Source organism: Trichomycterus rosablanca, chromosome 1 (assembly GCF_030014385.1).
Source record: "Trichomycterus rosablanca isolate fTriRos1 chromosome 1, fTriRos1.hap1, whole genome shotgun sequence".
In the NCBI taxonomy this organism is placed as follows: Eukaryota; Metazoa; Chordata; class Actinopteri; order Siluriformes; family Trichomycteridae; genus Trichomycterus; species Trichomycterus rosablanca.
Window position 1 is genome coordinate 51681015 of NC_085988.1, and position 22655 is coordinate 51703669.

Here is a 22655-nt window from a genome sequence, read left to right on the forward strand (position 1 = left end):
CGATGACAGTTTGGCTGCATGAAGCTTCTCAGTAACAGATACAAGTGCTGTTTCCATAGAATGCGCTGCCTTGAAGCCAGACTGGTATGGATCGTGGAGGTCATTCTGAGTAAGAAAGGCAGATAGTTGGTTATAGACAGAACGTTCAAGAATCTTTGATAGAAAAGAGAGGAGTGAGACAGGTCTGTAGTGTCTAGTGTAGGTTTCTTAAGAAGGGGAATGACCTGAGCCTTCTTAAAAGCTTAAAAGCAGTTGCTGCCAAACAGGCTTCTAAAAAGTGTTAATTAAAACATCTGGATACTTTTGTGAATAAAACACTTTAGTTTTTGTTTTTAATACATAAAAACATGTTTTTAAAAGGTTTCATTCTTTCTTTAAGGGTAATAGATGTAAATTCATGGGTAAAATAGCCACAGGTAAATAAAGCGTGCAAACATTTAAGAAGACTAAATCATTTCTAAATCCACTGTACATGCATGTCTGAATGCTCTGAGCTCTGACAAAGCAGGTGCCCCACCTATAATTCTTGTGCAAGTAAGCATAGCTTTACAACAGGAAATGAAACGTCATGCAGAAGAATGTGGGTATTCAGAAGGGATTGTCTCTCAGTAGTTTATACTTCCTCAATATAGATTTTTTTTACATTTACATTTGTTTTTATCTTGCTACAGTACAGTGCCAAAAGTATAAGAACATCTGACCAGGAGCTTATCGTACATTCCATTTCAAAACCATTTATATAATGTTGTCCACAACCTTTGCTTACAAAAACAAAGCCTATAATAAAGCCTTTTATAAAACGGCGGTCAACATAAAATACAATAAATACAACAATGTTTAATTCATAAATGTATTTATTGTGTATAAACTTACAATAAAGCATTCTTCCGCGACGCCAGGTAGTTCGATTAACAGTGTTGCTAGGCAACATGAGGGCGAAAATAACATTAACTTTTTCTTTTCAGTGGCGTATTAACATGGAATGATGTGAGGTGGTCCTAGGTGTGCATTTATCGGGGATTTTACAACGGCTTCGAACGCAGCTCAGCCAATCAGATTTTAGGACCGGAACTATCCGTTTTATAACAACATTTTGTCTGTGGGAATGTGTGTGTGATTTTGGCCCTTTGAGTAAAAAAAAAAAAAAAAAAAAAAACCATCTGTAAGGTCCAAAACTATGTGAACTAATATGGAGTTGCTTCCTATTTTTAAAACTAAATTTAATTAAACACAAAGGAACAGTCAGAGAAAAGGGCATTTCTCAAACTGATGCAACAAATAATGTATTTTATATAATTATAATGTTCTTCACTGCACTGCAAGTTTTTTAAATCATACTGGAGAAACTTTACTGGAAGTATTCAAACTCAACTGCTGTTGTGAAGATAGAGACGAAGAGTGGGGTTAACATGTGGCTATGTGCCACCCTTCACCTGTCATATCAGGATAAAAAACCTTCCATCATATTAATCTGGTGATCAGTCAAAGCAAATTTGTGTTGATTTCCAGCAACCACTGCTTCTATGTGGACAAGTAGTACAACTGACCTCCCAGAACCCCCTTCACTTATGGGGTCAAGCATTCAGGCATGTTTTGTTTCCTGGTGTATGCCCCCCAATTAAAATGCTCAGCATTTCTTCATAACTGAAGCTTCTGCCATCCATGCCCCAATGATAATTACTCATTTAAATGCACATAAATGTTGATCCAAAATAAAGGTTAACTGGTTGTGCTTAAGATTTGATACATGCCACAGAGCATGACTAGTTGTTTGCTTAATTGTACCATGCAGTACATTTGACTGGAAGCGTCTGCATGACCTTTGGTGTGTCCTCATCCTCTTTTAAGGAAAAATGTTTTTCAATCAGGATAAAGCCTAACCGTGTGCTGCTCTAGGTGAGATGTGCACTGAGAGCAGTTTATGAGTGTACAATAATAGTTATGCAAGGTTAACTTGGTTCACCAAAGCTCTTACTATACTATTATTTTTTACACTGACTCTGAATGCATGCCTATTTAGAAAAGACCCAAAAACTCTTGTTGCTTAACCATAACACATTTTTAGATTGAGTTTCTGCTTACAGCAGAGGGTTGTCAGGGTCAGAACTGTCCTGTAAGTGTATGCTGCAGGAAAAGTAGAACACTGCTAGATATCCCTGAATTACAGCACACTGCAAGTATAAACATCAGTCAGATGCTTCCCCATTAAATAAGTATAGTAAACCTCAGGCTTTACAATCTCAAATCAGAATTTGAGAAGTTGGGACAGTATGAAAAATGCAAATAAAAAAAAGTGTTTCTTACTTTGAATTTTATTTTACTGTATGAACCCAAGATTTCATGTTTTGTCTGGTCAGGTTCACTTTTATTTGTTAATATACAGTTGGGGCAGGGGCAATTTAGGGCTAGTAATGAGATAAAAACTAAATGATGTGATTTCAAACAGGTGATGTCAACATATGATTGTAATCATGATTTGGTACAAAAGACGCATCCACTAAAGGCTGAGACATTGAGAAGTATAGATGAACAGGGGCTCTCCAGGGGCTCAAAAATATATGAGAAAATTATTGAAATGTTTAAAAACAACATATCTCAAAATATTTGGAAGGGATTTGCATAATTCTTCCTCTACAGTGTCTAATATTATTAAACAATTCAGGGAATGAGGAGGGATTTCAGTTTGTAAAGACAAGGGCACAAGCTTAAGCTGAACACCAGTGATCTCTGATCACTCGGACCGAACTGCATAAACAATCATTATTAATAGCTGATTTAACCACATGGGCAAAGGATTATATTGGCAAGCTATGTTAACCATGTGAGGAAGCAACATCAAGTTCTCTGAGCTGGCAGACATTTGGGATGGACCATCACACATTAAAAATTGTTGGAAGAAATAGACGATGTGTGCTCTGGACCAAAAACAGAAAGGACCATCCAAACTGTTATCAGCAACAAGTTCAAAAGCCAGGGTTTGTGTAGAGAATTTTTAAACAAAAAATGCAAAAGCAACAACTCCATACTGTTGCACACCCAAGACATGTTTGCAAGAAGAAAGTGACAAAGTAACAGCTAAATTCTTCATCGCTTGGTATCTTTGGGGACAAAACATCTTGTGTGGTTAGTAGGAAATACATTACTAAGTTGTAAATGCTTTACCATCCCAACTTTTTTGGATTGTGTTGCAGGCCTAAAATACAGGAATTGATGTATACTAACAAATAAAATGAAGTTGACCAGACAAAGTGTAAAAAATATTAGATTCATACTGTCTGCAATGAAATAAATATCAAAGTATAATTAAATAATATATACAGTGGTACCTTGTAACTAGACGTCCCCCTAAACTCAAAATCTTTGAAACTCGACGCCCTTTTGTGGAGAAATTTGTACCCTTAAACTTGACGTTTCCTCTAAACTCAAGAAACATGTTCAGCTTTTTTTTTTGTTAAAAAAAAAAGTATTTAATTTCAAATTAACAATGAATAGCCACTTTGTTCAGTGCTCAGCTTGAGCGGTGCGGGAAAACATCATCAAAGTGCGCATATGAGACAAATCTACATTTGTGTGGAATAACCGTTAAATTCACACTAAAAGCACCCAAATGTATCTGTTTTTAGCTGGATTTTCCTCCTGTTTCACTTTTAAACTCGTGTTATAGCTCAGGGTTCTAAGAAATGGTAAGAATCAGCTTTTCCGAGTCTAAACATGTGCACTGACACACTCAACAGGAGTGTCACTTCTCATGTAAATTACTGAGCTCTCTAAGGAATACAGTATTCCAAGACATCTCAATGATTAAGAAGCGCAAGAAAACAATAAGACAAGAAGTAAAGGTAAAGTGCAGGTTTTATTGTATATTTTAATTGTAAAAATAACCCTATTATTTTACATTAGCCTAAAATATATGCAGTTCCACAGGACCACGGAACGCATCAACAGGTTTCTGATACATCCTTACGGGAAAAAATACCTTGAAATTCAGCACCTTTAAAACTCGACACCAGTCCCAAAACCTATTGACGTTGAGTTTTAAAGTACCTCTGTAATGCCATTTTTCAGCATGTTATGAGGGGCTTGATTGAGAAACACGGTGTGCTTGAAGGAGAACTTATATATAGGTCAAACTTCTCACAGACAGCAACTGTCAGTTAAATTACCACATCAATGCAACCTGAAACTCTGCACAATGATTAACATCACTAGAAGTGCAACACAAAATTGAGAGCTGCAGTACATGTCAGAGGAGAGCACATGATTTCCTGACACACAGTAGTACACATACAAACAGATAAGTGAGAGATTAGGAAGTGACTTGTGCCGTACCACAATCAGAACAGTATCCCTATGTAAACCTAGAAATCTAAATAAAAACAAGGACAAAGTAATACATCTACTAGGTTGGACCGTGAAATGAAAGGTAATAAAACATTAGACCAGATAATTATACATTGATAATACAACCCCAAATCAGAAAAAGTTGGGACAGTATGGAAAATGCAAATACCAAAAAACACAGAGTTTCTTACATTTACTTTGACTTTTATTTGATTGCAGACAGGATGAACCTGAGATATTTCATGTTTTGTCTGGTCAATTTCATTTCATTATTAATAAACATCCATTCCTGCATTTCAGGCCTGCAACACATTCCAAAAAAAGTTGGAACAGTATTTACCTCTTTGTAATGTTGCCATTCCTTTTCACCACATTTAAAAGACATTTTGGCACCGAGGATACCAAGTGATTTAGTGTTTCAGTTTGTATTTTGTCCCATACTTCCTGCAAACACGTCTTAACAGTACAGGGTCGTCGTTGTCGCATTATTTGTTTTAAAATTCTCCACACATTCTCTGTGTTGGGACAGGTCAGGACTGCAGGCAGGCCAGTCCAGTACCCGTACCCTCTTCTTTCGCAGCCATGCCTTTGTAATGTGTGCAGCATGTGGTTTTGCATTGTCTTGCTAAAAAAATGCATGGACGTCCCTGGAAAAGATGACGTATTGAAGGCAGCATATGTTGCTCTGAGATCTCAATGTACTTTTCTGCATTAATGCTGCCATCACAGAAGTGTAAATGACCTTTGCCAAGGGCACTGACACAGCCCCATACCATGACAGACCCTGGCTTTTGGACTTGTTGCTGATAACGGGTTGTCTGGACGGTCCTTTTCGTCTTTGGTCCGGAGCACACGGCGCCCATTTTATATATTTATATATATATATATTTATATTTACATTTATATATACTTGGTCAGCACAATTAAACAAAACTTCCCAACAGCACAAAGATGGACCCTGTTTTTCCTTAAAGCTCCTTTTTAGTTCATATAAACACTTGTTCAATGGAAGAAGGATGAATTTCTGAGGTCTCTAGGCTGTGAAGCAGCCGCTGCACAGTGGCTCTTCGACCTTGTGACTGCTTCCATATTACCAGAGCTGCCAGCACCTGACACTGACTGTTAAATGGATGATCTGCACGACAGCGGTAGATCTCTGACTGTGTTAGGCCCAAGTCCAGCATGACCGTTTCCCACTCTGAGCCGAGACGAGATGCCAATCTATTCAGCTGCAGATCAGACGGAACCATCTGAAGAAGGTGCTCAGGGACAGCACTGTAAGCTGGACAAAGAGAGGAAGAGAATGTTGAATTTGGGTACATTTTAAACCACAATACTAAAAAATATATAAAAACTGACTTTTGTCAAAAATGTTAGGACATTTTTAAAATGCAGTGAAAACAAGAATCGGTGATTTGTTGACTCTCTCAAACCTTTGTTTAACATAATCACTTTATATAACAAAAGTACAAAGAAAAGTTTTCCACTGTTTTCATGAACGAACCTTAGAACATAATGCCTGCACCATACTCAAAGAAACTTGGTACAGAGGCATTTTAACCCCAATTTTTACTTATTTAGGAGCTTAGCATACTAACTGTTAGTTATACAAATGGAACTTTTACCCATTCTTGAAATAACAATTCAGCTGTTTAACAGACTGTGGTCACCACTGGGTAATCCACCTCTTTATGATATGCCATACATTTTTAATTTGAGACATATCTGGACTGCAGACAGGCCAGTTAAGACATGCACTTTGTGTCTACAATACATCGCTATTGTAGTGCATGCAGATTGGGCCTGGCACTGACCTGCTAAAATAACCACAGATATCCTGGAAAAGACATGTTCTTGATGGCAGAATATGTCTTCCTAAAACCCCAATATATGGCTTTGCATCAATGGTATCTTCACATTTATGTCAGTCACCCATGCTGTAGGCACTAATACAAGCCCGTACCAAGATAAATGGTTTGCACATTTCACTTATTACAGTATGAATTATCCATTTCCTCTGTTCTCTTTTTGAGTTGATAAGGTCGATGTCTATTGTTTCCTAAAAACAGGCTAAAATGTGGACTCATCTGACCACAGCACACATTTCCACTGTCTTTTGATCCAAAGAAGATGAACTCAGGCCCAGAGAACTTGAACAATCTATAAACTTTTGCCCGTCCCAACTGTTTAGAGCATGTTGTAGGTATCAAATTTATAATTTGCAGAACAGACCTAACTTAGAACTAACTTCCCTGGTTACATCACCAAAGTCATCATCATGTCTACTTGTGCCTGTTTCAACACGTCTGCTTAAAAATGTACTTCCTGTCATTATACTGTAGAATTCTTGCTTACTATTCTAAATAAAACACATAGTCTTGGATACATACCCAAATGTGCAGCTATTAAACCCCTGATTAAGAAACCTAATCCTGATCAGTATGTGCTGTCTAATAATAGGTTAATATCAAACCATTTTTGTCTCAAAGATTCTAGCAAGACACAGTATTCTTAAAACATTTTAATCAGAATTAGCACTGAACCATAGTACTGAAATTATATTAATTAGAGTAGTTAATGATCTATTAATATCTCCTGATAATGTATACATCTTTTCTTGTACTACTAGATCTTAGTGCAGCATTTGATAGTACAGAATATAATATTGAATATAGTATTGAAGTGGATAGGCTAGAAAACACAGTATGTCTTAAAGTAGTGGCACTCTCTTGGTTTAAATATTTAATTGATCATATCAATATAAATAATAAATGCTCTGAAACTCAAAAGTAAAGTATGGTGTTCCACAGGGGTCAGTATTATGGCCTCTATTATTTACACTTTACATGTTACCATTTGGAAATATTATTCATAAAGATGACATAATTTTTCACTGTTATGCAAGTCACACAGTTGTTTATATCTGCCAAACCTAATGACTTTCCCACAATTAGTGGGACTGGATGTCTAGTTAATTCAGACAAAACTGAGATATCACTTGTTGAATCCAAGTCCACAAAAGACAAGTTGTCAAACCCGGTTCTAAAGCTTCTAAATTCTAAATAATCTTCCCGCCTTTGTTTAGGTTTCAGACACAGTATCATTCTTCATGTCAGATTAAAAATATGCTTATTTACTCAAGCATTTGTTTGGTCTTTACAAACCAGGGATGTGTGACTCCTGTCACCGTGTCCACTTGTTGAGTCACCTGGCTCTCTAAGACCAGAACTGTTTACCCTGCCTTTAGACAAAGGTACAGAGCTTGGAGGTTCATGGGCAAAGATGTTTGTGGTGATAAGGGATGTTGGGTTGCTGTCATTCTGTCTCTCACATGCTCTCACTCAGGTTTGTTTACAGATTTCAGAGCCATAAGGGATCTCTCATTAAATCATTGCCCACATTCCCCACTGTAAAATTGCTTTGAGACAATGCTCATGTAAAAAGTGCTATACAAATAAATTTCACTTGACTGACTTGATTTGTGTTAGAGTATTGCAGGTACACTATATCTGGACAAATATATTTGGACACCTGGCCATTATTGTATGACATCCCATTTCAAAAACCAATTGTTTTCAAATAGAGTGACCTATACAAACAACACTGTTCTGAGAAGTATTTCTGTGGGAATTTGTGCACATTCAGTTCAGTAAGGCTGAGGTTTCTTTAAAAATGTTTTTTCTTAATGTCATTATAGACCTTGTATAGTGCAAAGGGGCACAGTAATGCCGGAACAGGAAAGAACCTTTCTTAAAATGTTGCTGCAATGTTAAAAGCATAAGATTTTCTTTATATAATTGATTTAAAGTACCTGGTAGCAATTTTTGTGGCTGCCAAATAAATTCAGAAATTAAAAGGGGTGTCCCAATACTTTTGTTCATATAGTGTATCAAACTCCAGATTTGCTAATACAAACAAAATACATGATATATTAACGCAATTAGTATGTCAGTAAGAACACTGGAAATATTTTTTTTTTTTTGTCAGTCAAATAAAGGTTTAACAAATCAAGGATTCTACAGAATGTATCAACTTTATCCAAAATTGGGTTTATAAAGTAAAATAGTTTAGAATTACATGTGCAGATACATGTGGTTTATGTAAAGCAATGGTGTGGTTGGTCCTGACACAAAAACTCACAACATTTTCCATCTTGTGAGAAAAACATCCACATGCTGAATGCTAAAGTGAATTAGGCAGGACCAGGTAGTGTTTAAGATAATAAAGCTGACTAGTGATTAGAACTCAACATTAATATTTTATGTAATGGGTCATCGTGGACTGATTATTTTGTTTTGCCATGCTACATATAGTAGCACAGCATTCATATATTAAAACAAGGCATCAGGTTACAGTAAGGCAAAATACTTTTTGTTTTGCAAGAGGTCACAGTCAGGGGTGCCATAAACATAGTAATTACTTTAAGGTCCTTAAACAAAACAGGGGCCTAATTAGATAACATAAACTTACATTTCTAAAAAAGTAAGATGACAGTGTCAGGAGGCCTTTCTTATTATGGTGCATGAGCTACACTACAATGCCAAATAATACCTTCACATTAATCTGTCTTAAAAAAAAAACTATGTATAGTAAAAAACCTAAATCAAGTCTATAATTACCATCCTACACACAAGATTGTCAACATCGCTATAGGCTATTCCTGTTTATACTATTCGATGGGATTAAAACCAAAATGTCACAGCCATATGCTGTGGGGTTGATGCCTTCAGTAATGCCAAATAACCTATTCTTGTTTTGTACAAAACAGGATAGATGTGTTTCTTTGAACATCAGGTACCAAAAGAGCAAAGTTCAGCAAGTCAGTTTGTTTTGAGAGTGTTTTAAACACCTCACCAAATCAAGGACAGCCATTGATTTCTGCAGTGTGATGACAAAAATAACGTCAGTGCTTTGGAGTCCTGCACATAAAAACAAACCTTAACTTTGTGGCAAAAAGAACTCTAGTGTCATGTTTTATTGTGTAGTTTGAATTTAATTCAATCATAAAGACTGCTGGCACACATTCTGAATATTTACTGGAGGTTTATCTGGCACCAAATCATTACTTTTAAAGTCAGTAGATTTATAAATTGGTAATGGATCTTAAATTGTGTCGAAACTGGTTCTATCAAACAACTGAAATAAATAATACAAAATAAAGCAGAATAATGCTTTATTCATATAAAAAAAGGAGTGTACAAACACCTGTGCAGCCTTATAAACATGTGAATTTGAAATGCCCCCATGTCCTCCTACCATCCCATCCCTGGGACTGTAATTCCCAGTTATCTGATGCAATTGGTTGCAGTAGACACTGTTAAAGGTAGCAAACCAGTAATTAAGTTTAGAGGGCAATTACTTTTAAATATACAGATGCAATTGGAAATATTCAACTCTCGTCACCTTAAAAGGTATTATGGCAGTGTGTGTAGTACAAAATTAAAACATGCAGCATGTAATAAAGTGGTGAAGACCGGCAGTGCAGCTTATGCCAAGTTCAGACTACACGACTTTCCAAGTCGTCAGGTCGTTGTACAGTTTACACTACACAACTGTATCTCTTGTAATCGGGAGTCTTTCAAGTCGGTGTGGCTTTCAAACTACACGACTGATTGGCGATAGGGCGTTTTACACTACATGATCTATCTGTCACCAACTGGAATCTCAGGCGAGCTTCTCTGGTCTTCCAATCTATGTTTTGTCACGAAAACAAATGCGAGAAGTAAAGAGGAGTTTAATGCCATGTCCAAAAATGCACGTCAACAAGTAGCAAACGATCAGAAGTTGTTTGCGTGCTCATGTGCAGCGTAAAGTCAAAAATAAAAATAAATGAATGAGTGAATTTGGCAGTGCTACCAGCAGGGATTGTTTTGTTCTGTAGCGAGATGGAGGTTAATAAATATTTTTTTGTAATGCAACGTTGGTATTATGGTTTGGCGTGGACGATAAGTTCACAAATATTGTAAAGCTTGTGTGTGTGCCGATGTATTCTGATAGAAACTATATTATCCCCCTCACCACACTCACTGCCAGTCGCAACTGACTGATCCAGATATTCAACATGCTAGATATCTCTCCTCATTTGCCGAGCCGCTCGAATCGAGTTGTTGAGTAGTTCACACACAGCGATTGAGAGCCAAGTTTAGATCGCCGAGCAAACGCCAAGTTGCTCCCAGGCTGCCACATCTAGCGTCGACCAGTCTAGGCACAGAACCATGCCCTTCTGCCTTTCCAAATTAGGCCAGCAGATAAGGCATGGAGGCACAGATGATTAAGTTTCTCTTAACTGGCAGTCACTGGCAACTTGAGTGTTAATCCACTACAGGTGGAATTGTTTCTGTTTATCGCAGTTTCTTCCCTACAGATTTTCCAGGTCCTATGATCACCATACTCATATCTTTTTAAGAGAACTCAGTCACTGGAGGCAACTCAAAGTTCGTTCGGGGATCGAAACTCGGCTCTCGGTCGCCATGTGTGAACTGTTCAACAACTCGATCTGAGCAGCTTGCAGAGTTGAAGAAGAAAAATATCTAGCATGTAGAACTGTGTCAAATTGGCCTTGTTGAAAACTTAAGTTTGTTTTGCCCCCACACACATTGCAGAAGATGGTAAATGAGAAAGAAAATCGCCAAGAATCACTGTTAGAAAGTTTAAGAAAAAAAAACGCGTCTTGGGGTCACCAAGTCTCCAAAACTACCGTCAGATGACACCTCAGAAATAAGCAATCAGATTAAACAAAAGTACAAACAAGAACAAACACTCAAGATCGGTTTGGCGTGAAACTTAGATGATTTGGAGAGATTCAGAAAAGGTCTCAAATTCGCTGCTCTGTAATTTCCATCCTGTTTTCCAGTGCTGTTTTATTGGCAGAAGTTGTACAGAGTATTAAATGTAGGGGTACCAATAAATGTGGCACAAGTGGTATTGTTGTTTTTCCGTTTTTTACATTTTCCCTTTTTTTCTTCCAATCTAGTCATATACAATTATCTGGCTGTATCTCTCTTCCACTGCTGTAGACCCCTACCCTGACCAAGAAGGGCCATACCCAACTTGCCCCCTCCAACACATGTTCTTTTCACCTGCATGAGGCAGGTGCACACAGGAATCAGTATCGCATACTGAGAGTCACACACTGATCTCCATTATCTCCCATCAACCAGCCATCAGAAATCATTACTGCAGCAGTGACGAGGAATCCTTTTAGCATGTCAGTTGTTTCTTGTTTTTTTTTTTCTTTAAGTAATTTTTTTAATTTTAATTAAATGTTGGAATATTTATATTTTTTCAGTGTGGGATTAAAGTAATTTACCAAAAGCTGAATTACTTATGTGGTGGCCACTGTACATACAGTGGGGCCAAAAAGTATTTAGTCAGCCACTGATTGTGAAAGTTCTCCTACTTAGAAAGATGAGAGAGGTCTGTAATTTTCATCATAGGTACACTTCAACTATGAGAGACAAAATGAGAAAAAAAAATCCAAGAAATCACATTGTAGGATTTTTTAAAAATTTATTTGTAAATTATGGTGGAAAATAAGTATTTGGTCACCCACAAACATGCAAGATTTCTGGCTCTCACAGACCTGTAACTTCTTCTTTAAGAAGCTCTCAGACAGTCAGACTCCAAACTCAACCATGGCCAAGACCAAAGAGCTGTCGAAGGACACCAGGAAGAAAATTGTAGACCTGCACCAGGCTGGGAAGAGTGAATCTACACTAGGCAAGCAGGTTGGTGTGAATGAATCAACTGTGGGAGCAATTGTAAGAAAATGGAAGACATACAAGACCATTGATAATCTCCCTCGATCTGGGGCCCCACGCAAGATCTCATCCCGTGGGGTCAAAATGATCATGAGAACGGTGAGCAAAAATCCCAGAACTACACGGAGGGACCTGATGAATGACCTGCAGAGAGCTGGGACCAAAGTAACAAAGGCTACCATCAGCAACACACTACGCCGAGAGGGACTCAAATCCTGCAGTGCCAGGCGTGTCCCCCTGCTTAAGCCAGTACATGTCCAGGCCCATCTGAAGTTTGCCAGAGAGCATATGGATGATCCAGAAGAGGATTGGGAGAATATCATGTGGTCAGATTAAACCGAAATGGAGCTTTTTGGTAAAAACTCAACTTGTGTTTGGAGGAAGAGTTGCATCCCAAGAACACCATACCTACTGTGAAGCATGGGGGTGGAAACATCATGCTTTGGGGCTGTTTTTCTGCAAAGGGGACAGGACGACTGATCTGTGTTAAGGGAAGAATGAACGGGGCCATGTATCGTGAGATTTTAAGCCAAAACCTCCTTCCATCAGTGAGAGCATTGAAGATGGAACGTGGCTGGGTCTTCCAGCATGACAATGATCCCAAACACACCGCTCGGGCAACGAAGGAGTGGCTCCGTAAAAAGCATTTCAAGGTCCTGGAGTGGCCTAGCCAGTCTCCAGACCTCAACCCCATAGAATACCAGCTACAGTGTGTGCAAACCTGGTGAAGACTTACAGGAAACGTTTGACCTCTGTCATTGCCTGTCACAACAAAGGTTATGTTACATAAGTATTGAGTTGAACTTTTGTTATTGACCAAATACTTATTTTCCACCATAATTTACAAATAAATTCTTTAAAAATCCTACAATGTGATTTCCTGGATTTTTTTTCTCATTTTGTCTCTCATAGTTGAAGTGTAACTATGATGAAAATTACAGACCTCTCAAATTTTTTTAAGTAGGAGAACTTGCACAATCAGTGGCTGACTAAATACTTTTTGGCCCCACTGTACATAATGATGGCAGTACATATATAGTGATGGCATAGTGATGTTAAGCGTTTTCTTACAGTATCGTGGGAGAAAGAAATTCTTGTTGTGTGCAACTGTTAGATCTTTAATTTCCCAACTTGGTGAACGGTGTATTCATGACTTTTTATGAATCAAATTTAATAATAAAAAAAAAACTCATATATTTATGGAAAGAGGAATACACTGAGCCTCATCAACATTAATCCCTTTACAGGACGAACAAGGCTATGATTTCAAATCCATAATAAGATAGTATTGTTTTCCTGTCCGCTCTGTGTTTTGTTGTTTCATGCCCTTACAGCAGTGTCCTAAGATGACTTCTGCTGCATTACTTAAAACATAGAGCAGTGGTTTGGCCCTCGCAATAAACCTTAAACAGAGCCAACATGGAGTGTGCCAAAGAAAAGCAGCCAGCAGGACTGCAGCTAAAGTGCTGTTGGGAGGAGTCTACTGCATGCTTCTACACTGACAGCAAGACCTCTCATTCTAAAATTCCTGGAAAGCAGACTGCACCAAAGGAGGGGTAGGGTGGAGACCAGTGAGTGCCTGTGAAAACGTGGTCTGGCTCGAAGAGACAGTTTTTACATGTGCCGACTTTCTGGCACTTGGGGAAAAAGCAGCCTGAAGAAGAAAGAAATGGCTACATTTGTTTTTATAGAAAACTGTTCCAACTATGCCACTGTCAAACATTCACACATCTTAAACCTCTGTAACAAGTTCACCTGCTGTATAATTCAGCTGGGGCCACAGGTTAAAGCTACCATACCATGATCATGCCATTATGTAGGTGCAGATGACTGACAGTGCCTGTTCCTATAATCAGACAGTCTCTGTACCTTATCAGTGTTATTTCACTGCAGCTAAGAAAGATATTTGAATACTGGCTTTGTCAGCCACCCTGCTGCGGGCTTATTGCATTGTGCTGCATGGCGTTTGGGTTTTCTAAAAGTATAACCCTAACCCAAAGTGAGCAAGGAGACAAGTGCTTTCTAGACTATTACATATTAATACTTGTGGTATAATGGGTGCTCTATTTGTACAATATCTATGTATGGACCCAGAAAAGTTGATCATCAGGAGGCCATTTCACAAAGTTTAATTCCATAACAGAATTTTCTATACTACAAATTAATAATCTAAACTGCAGTATCTACATTTTGACACAGTTGAGTTTTTTTTTGTTCAAGACTTATTAAAATTAAGACAAAGTTAAGACAGCAAGTAAAAAAAGAAAATGAAAGATGTAGTATTTTAAGGTAGCAGGATATTTGTTAATACTGCCTTGTCACAATTATTCAATGCCTACATAATACTGCTGATTTTAAAACCTACAATTGTATAGAAGTTCCAAACTTACGATGCAGCAGTAAACCTGCCTGACTGTGAGAGATAATTTTGACCAGAGTCTTTAGCAATCTCAACTGGACAATAAATAAAAACCCCATTGTTACTGTAAAAGACCGGATGATCTGATGAAGGATGGGACTTGTTTTCATGTGACCAGTATGCCAGAAGGAAACTAAATAGCCCTGTAGAGTTCTCGGACACAGGTCTATGGAGTGATGTATCAAAAATGGAGTGGTTTATCTGCCACAAGAAAGAGGAAGCTTATGACTAGAAGAATACTATATCCACAGTCAAGCATGGAGGTGGGTCAGTGAAACAAGGAATTTGTCTTGGTGAGTGTACACATACACTGATCAGCCATAACATTAAAACCACCTCCTTGTTTCTACACTCACTGTCCATTTTGTCAGCTCCACTTACCATATAGAAGCACTTTGTAGTTCTACAATTACTGACTGTAGTCCATCTGTTTTCTGCATGCTTTGTTAGCCCCCTTTCATGCTATTCTTCAATGGTCAGGACTCTCCCAGGACCACTACAGAGTAGGTATTATTTAGGTGGTGGATCATTCTCAGCACTGCAGTGACACTGACATGGTGGTGGTGTGTTAGTGTGTGTTGCGCTGGTATGAGTGGATAAGACACAGCAGCGCTGCTGGAGTTTATAAACACCTCACTGTCACTGCTGGACTGAGAATAGTCCACCAACCAAAAATATCCAGCCAACAGCACCTCATGGGCAGCATCCTGAGACCACTGATGAAGGTCTAAAAGATGACCAACTCAAACAGCAGCAATAGATGAGCAATCGCCTCTGACTTTACATCTACAAGGAGGACCAATTAGGTAGAAGTGTCTAATAGAGTGGACAGTGAGTGGACGCGGTATTTAAAAACTCCTGCAGCGCTGCTGTGTCTGATCCACTCATACCAGCACAACACACACTAACACACCACCACCATGTCAGTGTCACTGCAGTGCTGAGAATGATCCACCACCTAAATAATACCTGCTCTGTGGTGGTCCTGTAGGGGTCCTGACCACTGAAGAACAGGGTGAAAGCAGGCTAAAAAAGTATGTAGAGTAACAGATGGACTACAGTCAGTAATTGTAGAACTACAAAGTGCTTCTATATGGTAAGTGGAGCTGATGAAGTGGACAGTGAGTGTAGAAACAAGGAAGTGGTTTTAATGTTATGGCTGATCGGTGTATATTATAGTCTTGACCATATGACTGGCATGACTGGTTAAATAATAATGCACATAAACATTTGTCAAGAGAACTAGAGTTTTTTATTTCAACTCAAAGTTATGTCAACTAAGCAACATTGCTTGTATGCATCTATAAATACTCTTTTCTCCATTTACTAAGGCTTCTTGTTGTATATTTTTATACAATTCTGTACACATCACCATAATACTTTTTAAGGTGGGGGGGGATAATATTGCCAATTACAAATGTAAAGGATCAAAAAGGGTATGAAACATTTGAAATCACTTTAAATACTTCTTAACAGCTTACATTAGTGCTGGCAAACTTGTCTTATCTGGTGTCAGAATAACATATTTTTAAATGCTATACATATTGACATATTTGTTGAATATAAAAAGAAAATTAATATTGCTGTAATCTTTTCATACATTTGGCATTGCAGCATAAAACAGTAATGCAATCATAAATTCCTTAGTAAATCTGGGTTTTAGCCTTCGAGTTCCTCACCTCAATGCTTTTCCTTTATCTTCTGTTTCCTGGAAGTATAGGGGAGTGTACTCATATTTTTTCAATTTTATTTATCCGCAGGCCACTTTTATTATAAGTTAAACTACAGTGAGTCAAGAAAAGCCAGAGACAGAAATGTGAGAGGAAAGCTGCCAACAAATGGCTTTGATTAAGCTATTTTTTCCTAGAAAGGAGGATGCAAGGCGAGAGTGCTGAGTTCAGTGCCAGGAATTAATGTGGCTTTCACAGAAATCATTCTTGAGAAAAGACAATGTGGCCCCTTTTTAGTTGTTGAGGCTATACATACAATGTTTTACACTGAATTGTCTCTTGTGATGCTAAATTACTCTAAGTTAACTAATAAGTTCTATTTTATTTATAGGTTCAAAGCTCTGAAATTGTAGTTGTATTTAAACTGACATTCTACAATTTATCTTGTATTGCAAAGAAAAAAGTACTTACATTTCTAAACCAATAATATAACCTGGTTATACAGATTACAAATTATTCTTTGTATTTGAGCAAATCATGACTATGATTATATACAATCACTGGCCATTTTATTAGAAACTATCTGCTAATTCATGTTTTTCATCTGCTAATTTTTACCCCTCTATCTCTCTCATGTCCCTCAAATGATATCTACTTATTTCTCATTCCTGACTGTAAAACTGCTGCTGCATGCACAACCCCAATCTAATCAAGGAGAACTGGATCACCACACACCATCTCTGACTTGTGTCATATCTGCGGCCAATATGCAGGATACTTAACCAAGGTAGAAATAAGTGTGGCTAAAAAGCCACAAACTAAAAGTGTAAAGAAAATATAAAGGTGGTGGCCGAAAAAACAGAAACAAAGAAAGTATTAAACAAAAAAAAACAAAAAAACACAAAAACATCTGCAGCCTACAACGGAGACGGTGATGAAAAAAGGAATAGCATTGTCCTCGTGCCATCCCCTGGGACTGAAAAGTGCCATGACACTGGCTAAGTTTCTAGGTAAAGATAAAAGAGTGCTTTTAAGCAGGAAAAAAATTGACTGAATCAAGCCCTGCATCATGGTTTCAGGAGAAAAGCAGGTTGCCAGCAGAGAAGCCAGTAAATCTTTGAGCAAGGAACCATGATAAATAAAAACACTACCACCTGAACCAAATTAATGCTTAACGAGACATAGGTTTTAATTATCCTCACTGTTATAGTAAAGATATATGGGGGTTTTATTATTGAATGTAAAATGAAGCCTGCATTAGAAATGTTGCATGGCAATATAGGACAGTTTTAAGAGAAAATAATTCTCCAGCAGCCTGAGTCATCTGTGTTATCATTTACTTATTTTAGATACACAGTATCTTTCCCACATTCTTAAGGAAACCAAACATGGATAATTCCCAAGAATTTCCTCTTTAGGAACTCTTGGATTTTTTTTCTTAGAATTTACAGTAAATGAGTAACCTGTACCCAATACCCAGTCGCTCCACAGAGCAAAGCTGAGTTTTTGGATGATTGATTTATTTTAAGGAGTATGTATCTATGCTATTACCTGCTACACAAGACACGGGCACCATTAATATAAATAATATAGACACTATGTAGACAAAATATGGGTATGCTCCTCCTATTTAATAAATGCATATGTTTGAGCCACAACAATTGCTACAACAGGTGAAATAAATCAATTATACTGTATAAAGGAAATTACGCTTCCGACTTTGCAGCAACACTTTATGGAAGGCCAATTCCTGTTTCAGCATGACTGTGCCCCTGTGCAGAAAGCAAGGTCTATAAAGACATGCAGTATACCTTGGTTTAAATAAACTCCAGTGGTCTACACAGAGCCCTGACCTCAGCCTTACTTTACAGCTTCGATATGAACTGAAACTTTAATCAGGATTTCTTGACCAACATCACTGCGCAGCCATACAAATGCTCTTTTGACTGAATGGGCACAAATTCCCATAGACATCCTTAAAGGTCTCGTGAGAAAGTGGCTGTTGTTATAGCTGAAAAGATCACACAGAGGTCACACTATTTTAATATCATTTGTTTTTGAAATGGGATGCCCAACAAGCTCATGGTCAAGTATCCAAAAACATTTGGCCAAATAGTCCATTTTTCAGACAGGCCATGCAGTGCAATCTCCATTATTTTATTATTATAATAGGTTTTATATCTGGCAATAAAGATTTAATGACAACTTTAATGCTTTTCCTAGATATATAATGAAGGTGTTTATTTTCCAACATCATATAGGAGATTTTATTTTAAACAACTCTAAAGCTGAGGTTTGATATTCTTGCAATACAAAGCTTGATTTTTACTAGATTTCTTGTATGCATCTGGTCAGTTAGTAGAAACAATCCACAGCCCTGTTAATATATATAATTTACTCTATACTTATTACAAAAATGTCAATTTATGTTGAATGTCTTGAAAAGTCCTAGAAGGCTTTTTCCCAAGCTAAGGATTTCTTACCCAAAGCTTAAGTAGAGAAACAATGAGAAAGAAAACTAGCTATGCAAATCCTAAATCTTAAACAATTGTTCTCATTTCCACACCCTTCACACACTGCACATACTGTTTTCTCTGCTTCAACACACCTAGTCTAGCCTAGCAAAGCACTGATAATGACATCAGTTAAATCCAGATGGTAGATAGCTTTTATCACATTTACATATACTCTATACAGTACATTATGAACATTGCACTTCCCAGTTTAGTAAGGTCATTTCATGCAAATGCATCTGTTATCCTGATCAAAAAAGAAAAATGGTCATAAGGGTGTGTGAGACAGTGGTGTTGTAGGCAGGTTTTTGTAGTTCTTTGTTTGTTTTGTCTGGATACTCTGAGTTCTTACTACCTCCCAAAGGCATGCAATAGGTGGATTGGCTGTTTTAAATTGCACTAGTAAGTAAGTAAACAGGTAAGTGTGTAGTGACCAGTGATTTCTGTGGTGCCCTATTATGTATTGCTGCTTAGCACTTAGTAGTTCACCAAGCCCACTGCAACCCTGAATAAGAAATTATTTAAAAAATTTGCTCAGGGATAAACAAAATATTACAAAGGTAAAGGCATTTACTAATGAATTCTGCATTTGGTAACAATGTGCCAGCAAAACAGTGGTGGCACCCTGGGAACAATATGAATGTAATTTGTGATGTTCTGATGTTGTAAGTACTGACATACAGTGTATCACAAAAGTGAGTACACCCCTCACATTTCTGCAAATATTTTATTATATCTTTTCATGGGACAACACTATAGAAATAAAACTTGGATATAACTTAGAGTAGTCAGCGTACAACTTGTATATATAACTGAAAATAACTCAACACACAGCCATTAATGTCTAAATGGCTGGCAACATAAGTGAGTACACCCCACAGTGAACATGTCCAAATTGTGCCCAAAGTGTCAATATTTTGTGTGACCACCATTATTATCCAGCACTGCCTTAACCCTCCTGGGCATGGAATTCACCAGAGCTGCACAGGTTGCTACTGGAATCCTCTTCCACTCCTCCATGATGACATCACGGAGCTGGTGGATGTTAGACACCTTGAACTCCTCCACCTTCCACTTGAGAATGCGCCACAGGTGCTCAATTGGGTTTAGTCCATCACCTTTACCTTCAGCTTCCTCAGCAAGGCAGTTGTCATCTTGGAGGTTGTGTTTGGGGTCGTTATCCTGTTGGAAAACAGTTTTCGAAGGGAGGGGATAATGCTCTGTTTCAGAATGTCACAGTACATGTTGGAATTAATGTTTCCCTCAATGAACCGCAGCTCCCCAGTGCCAGCAACACTCATGCAGCCCAAGACCATGATGCTACCACCACCATGCTTGACTGTAGGCAAGATACAGTTGTCTTGGTACTTCTCACCACGGTGCCGCCACACATGCTGGACACCATCTGAGCCAAACAAGTTTATCTTGGTCTCGTCAGACCACAGGGCATTCCCGTAATCCATGTTCTTGGACTGCTTGTCTTCAGCAAACGGTGTGCTGGCTTTCTTGTGCGTCAGCTTCCTTCTGGGATGACGACCATGCAGACCGAGTTGATGCAGTGTGCGGCGTATGGTCTGAGCACTGACAGACTGACCTCCCACGTCTTCAACCTCTGCAGCAATGCTGGCAGCACTCATGTGTTTATTTTTTAAAGCCAACCTCTGGATATGTCGCCGAACACATGGACTCAACTTCTTTGGTCGACCCTGGCGAAGCCTGTTCCGAGTGGAACCTGTCCTGGAAAACTGCTGTATGACCTTGGCCACCATGCTGTAGCTCAGTTTCAGGGTGTTAGCAATCTTCTTATAGCCCAGGCCATCTTTGTGGAGAGCAACAATTCTATTTCTCACATCCTCAGAGAGTTCTTTGCCATGAGATGCCATGTTGAATATCCAGTGGCCAGTATGAGAGAATTGTACCCAAAACACCAAATTTAACAGCCCTGCTCCCCATTTACACCTGGGACCTTGACACATGACACCAGGGAGGGACAACGACACATTTGGGCACAATTTGGACATGTTCACTGTGGGGTGTACTCACTTATGTTGCCAGCTATTTAGACATAAATGGCTGTGTGTTGAGTTATTTTCAGAAGACAGTAAATCTACACTGCTATACAAGCTGTACACTGACTACTCTAAGTTATATCCAAGTTTCATGTCTATAGTGTTGTCCCATGAAAAGATATAATGAAATACTTGCAGAAATGTGAGGGGTGTACTCACTTTTGTGATACACTGTAAATGCTGGATCAGATATTAGATAGATTTCCCAGCCATACCAAATCAAAATCAAATCAAGGTTTATTTGTCACATACATGGTCATACACAGTACAACTGGCAGTGAAATGCTTTAGTGAATGTTGTATACCACTTACCACTATTGTGCTATGAAAGTGTGTGATGTTGACAGATTATCCCTATGAATAAAGTGGTTAGTAAAAACCAATGCTCTTTCTATTTATCATTCATATATTTCTTTTTATTATATATTGCGGGGACACAGTGGCACAGCAGGTACCTTGCCTCAGTGTCTGTACAGACAGAGTTCGACATGTGGCCTTAAAGCCAATGAAAATAGAACAAAACTATAAGTAAAATGTAATTAGTTGACTATATGACTTGCATTTTTAGTTTATATTATATTAAACTGTTCTATGCACAGTGGCACAAAATGTAAAAGTTCCACAGAGTTAAAACCTTGCCTTTGATACGAGACTGTTCGGTGTTTGATGTTTTAGTTTCTATGTGTCTACTTTCCTCCCTTTTTTACAAAAAACAGCTGGCGCACGGATTATTGAATGGGCTGCTGTAAATTGCCTAAATGTACGCATTGTAGGAAGACGATGATAAATTGTATTAGCCAATGTGTAGCATTATGTTAGAATAATTACGGCCATCAAGATCAGATTCCTGTTTTGTTTTTTTTTGTTCTTACTAAAGTGTATTTAATGCAGTAGCAGCTTAATCACTAAACGCATTACTGTGTTTCGTACAGTAGGACAAGGTGTTTGGGTTTAAACTAAATGTGGCCACCGAATTTAACAAATCAGAGCTTGAAACACAGCTAAGTCCCACCCCAGCCTTTAAGGCTATTGGTTACAACAATATACGTGCGGAATGTTTGTACGGAACACTGTGACCCTACTCTACCTATCAAATCAGTTTTGTATTAAAGTCTATATTTGTTGTGTAACAACGCACTTACCAGTGCTGACCGATCGCGTATTTTCCGCGCTGTTCGACTGGTCCTGGACTGACAGTAGTAGTTTTTCAGTAATCCAGGGGAAGTCAGGTTGGAGTGCTTGTATAAACGCAGAGAAAGCATTAGGACCGCGATGTGGCAAAGTATTCAACAATTCCAGCGTCTTCTTTCTGTTACAGCTTTGCGACTGAATCTCCTCCACTAGACTCTCGGTTAAAATGTCCTCCTGATATAAATACTGAATTATTGTATCTTCTACAACCAGCTGTTCACACAGATAGAGCCTATGTGCTCGGAGAATCTCTTTGTGCTTCGGCTCCATTATTGACACAAACATACTACAGTTGAAACTGCCTGGTTAGCAAGCGCTAATGCTGCTAGCGGCGTTACACATACTCGCGTTTACCAACAGCAGAGTTCTTAAACATATGGCTAGACTAGTTGGCTAGTTTATGACCTGTTTTAGTCGAATTATGCTTTGAGTTCAAATGTGTAGTCCAGCATTTTAATATTTTACTCATTGTATAAAAATGTATAAATACTACGCCAGTGTATAATTAATTAAATTAAACAAAAAATATGATTTTAACTTGGTTTGGTGAGGGGCCTTTTCGATTTAGACATGAAAGTCACTGCACAAAGAGGTCCATGGTGACATGATGTGATGAGTTGTATGTGGAGGAACTATAATGCACTGAACCCAGATGGATCCCGTTGTGATGATCACTGGTGTAATGTAATAAT

The 22655-nt window shown here is 38.2% G+C and overlaps 1 protein-coding gene across 1 annotated transcript; it reads right to left on the reverse strand.

The window, feature by feature from the left end:
• Positions 1-5327: 5327 nt before the first annotated feature.
• cradd (CASP2 and RIPK1 domain containing adaptor with death domain) lies at positions 5328-22252 on the reverse strand. Its single transcript, XM_063004059.1, has 2 exons — positions 21915-22252; positions 5328-5623 (listed from the first exon to the last, which is right to left on the reverse strand). Exons 1-2 carry the CDS (start codon positions 22246-22248, stop codon positions 5328-5330), a joined length of 630 nt encoding a protein of 209 aa, XP_062860129.1. The 5' UTR covers positions 22249-22252.
• Positions 22253-22655: the final 403 nt, after the last annotated feature.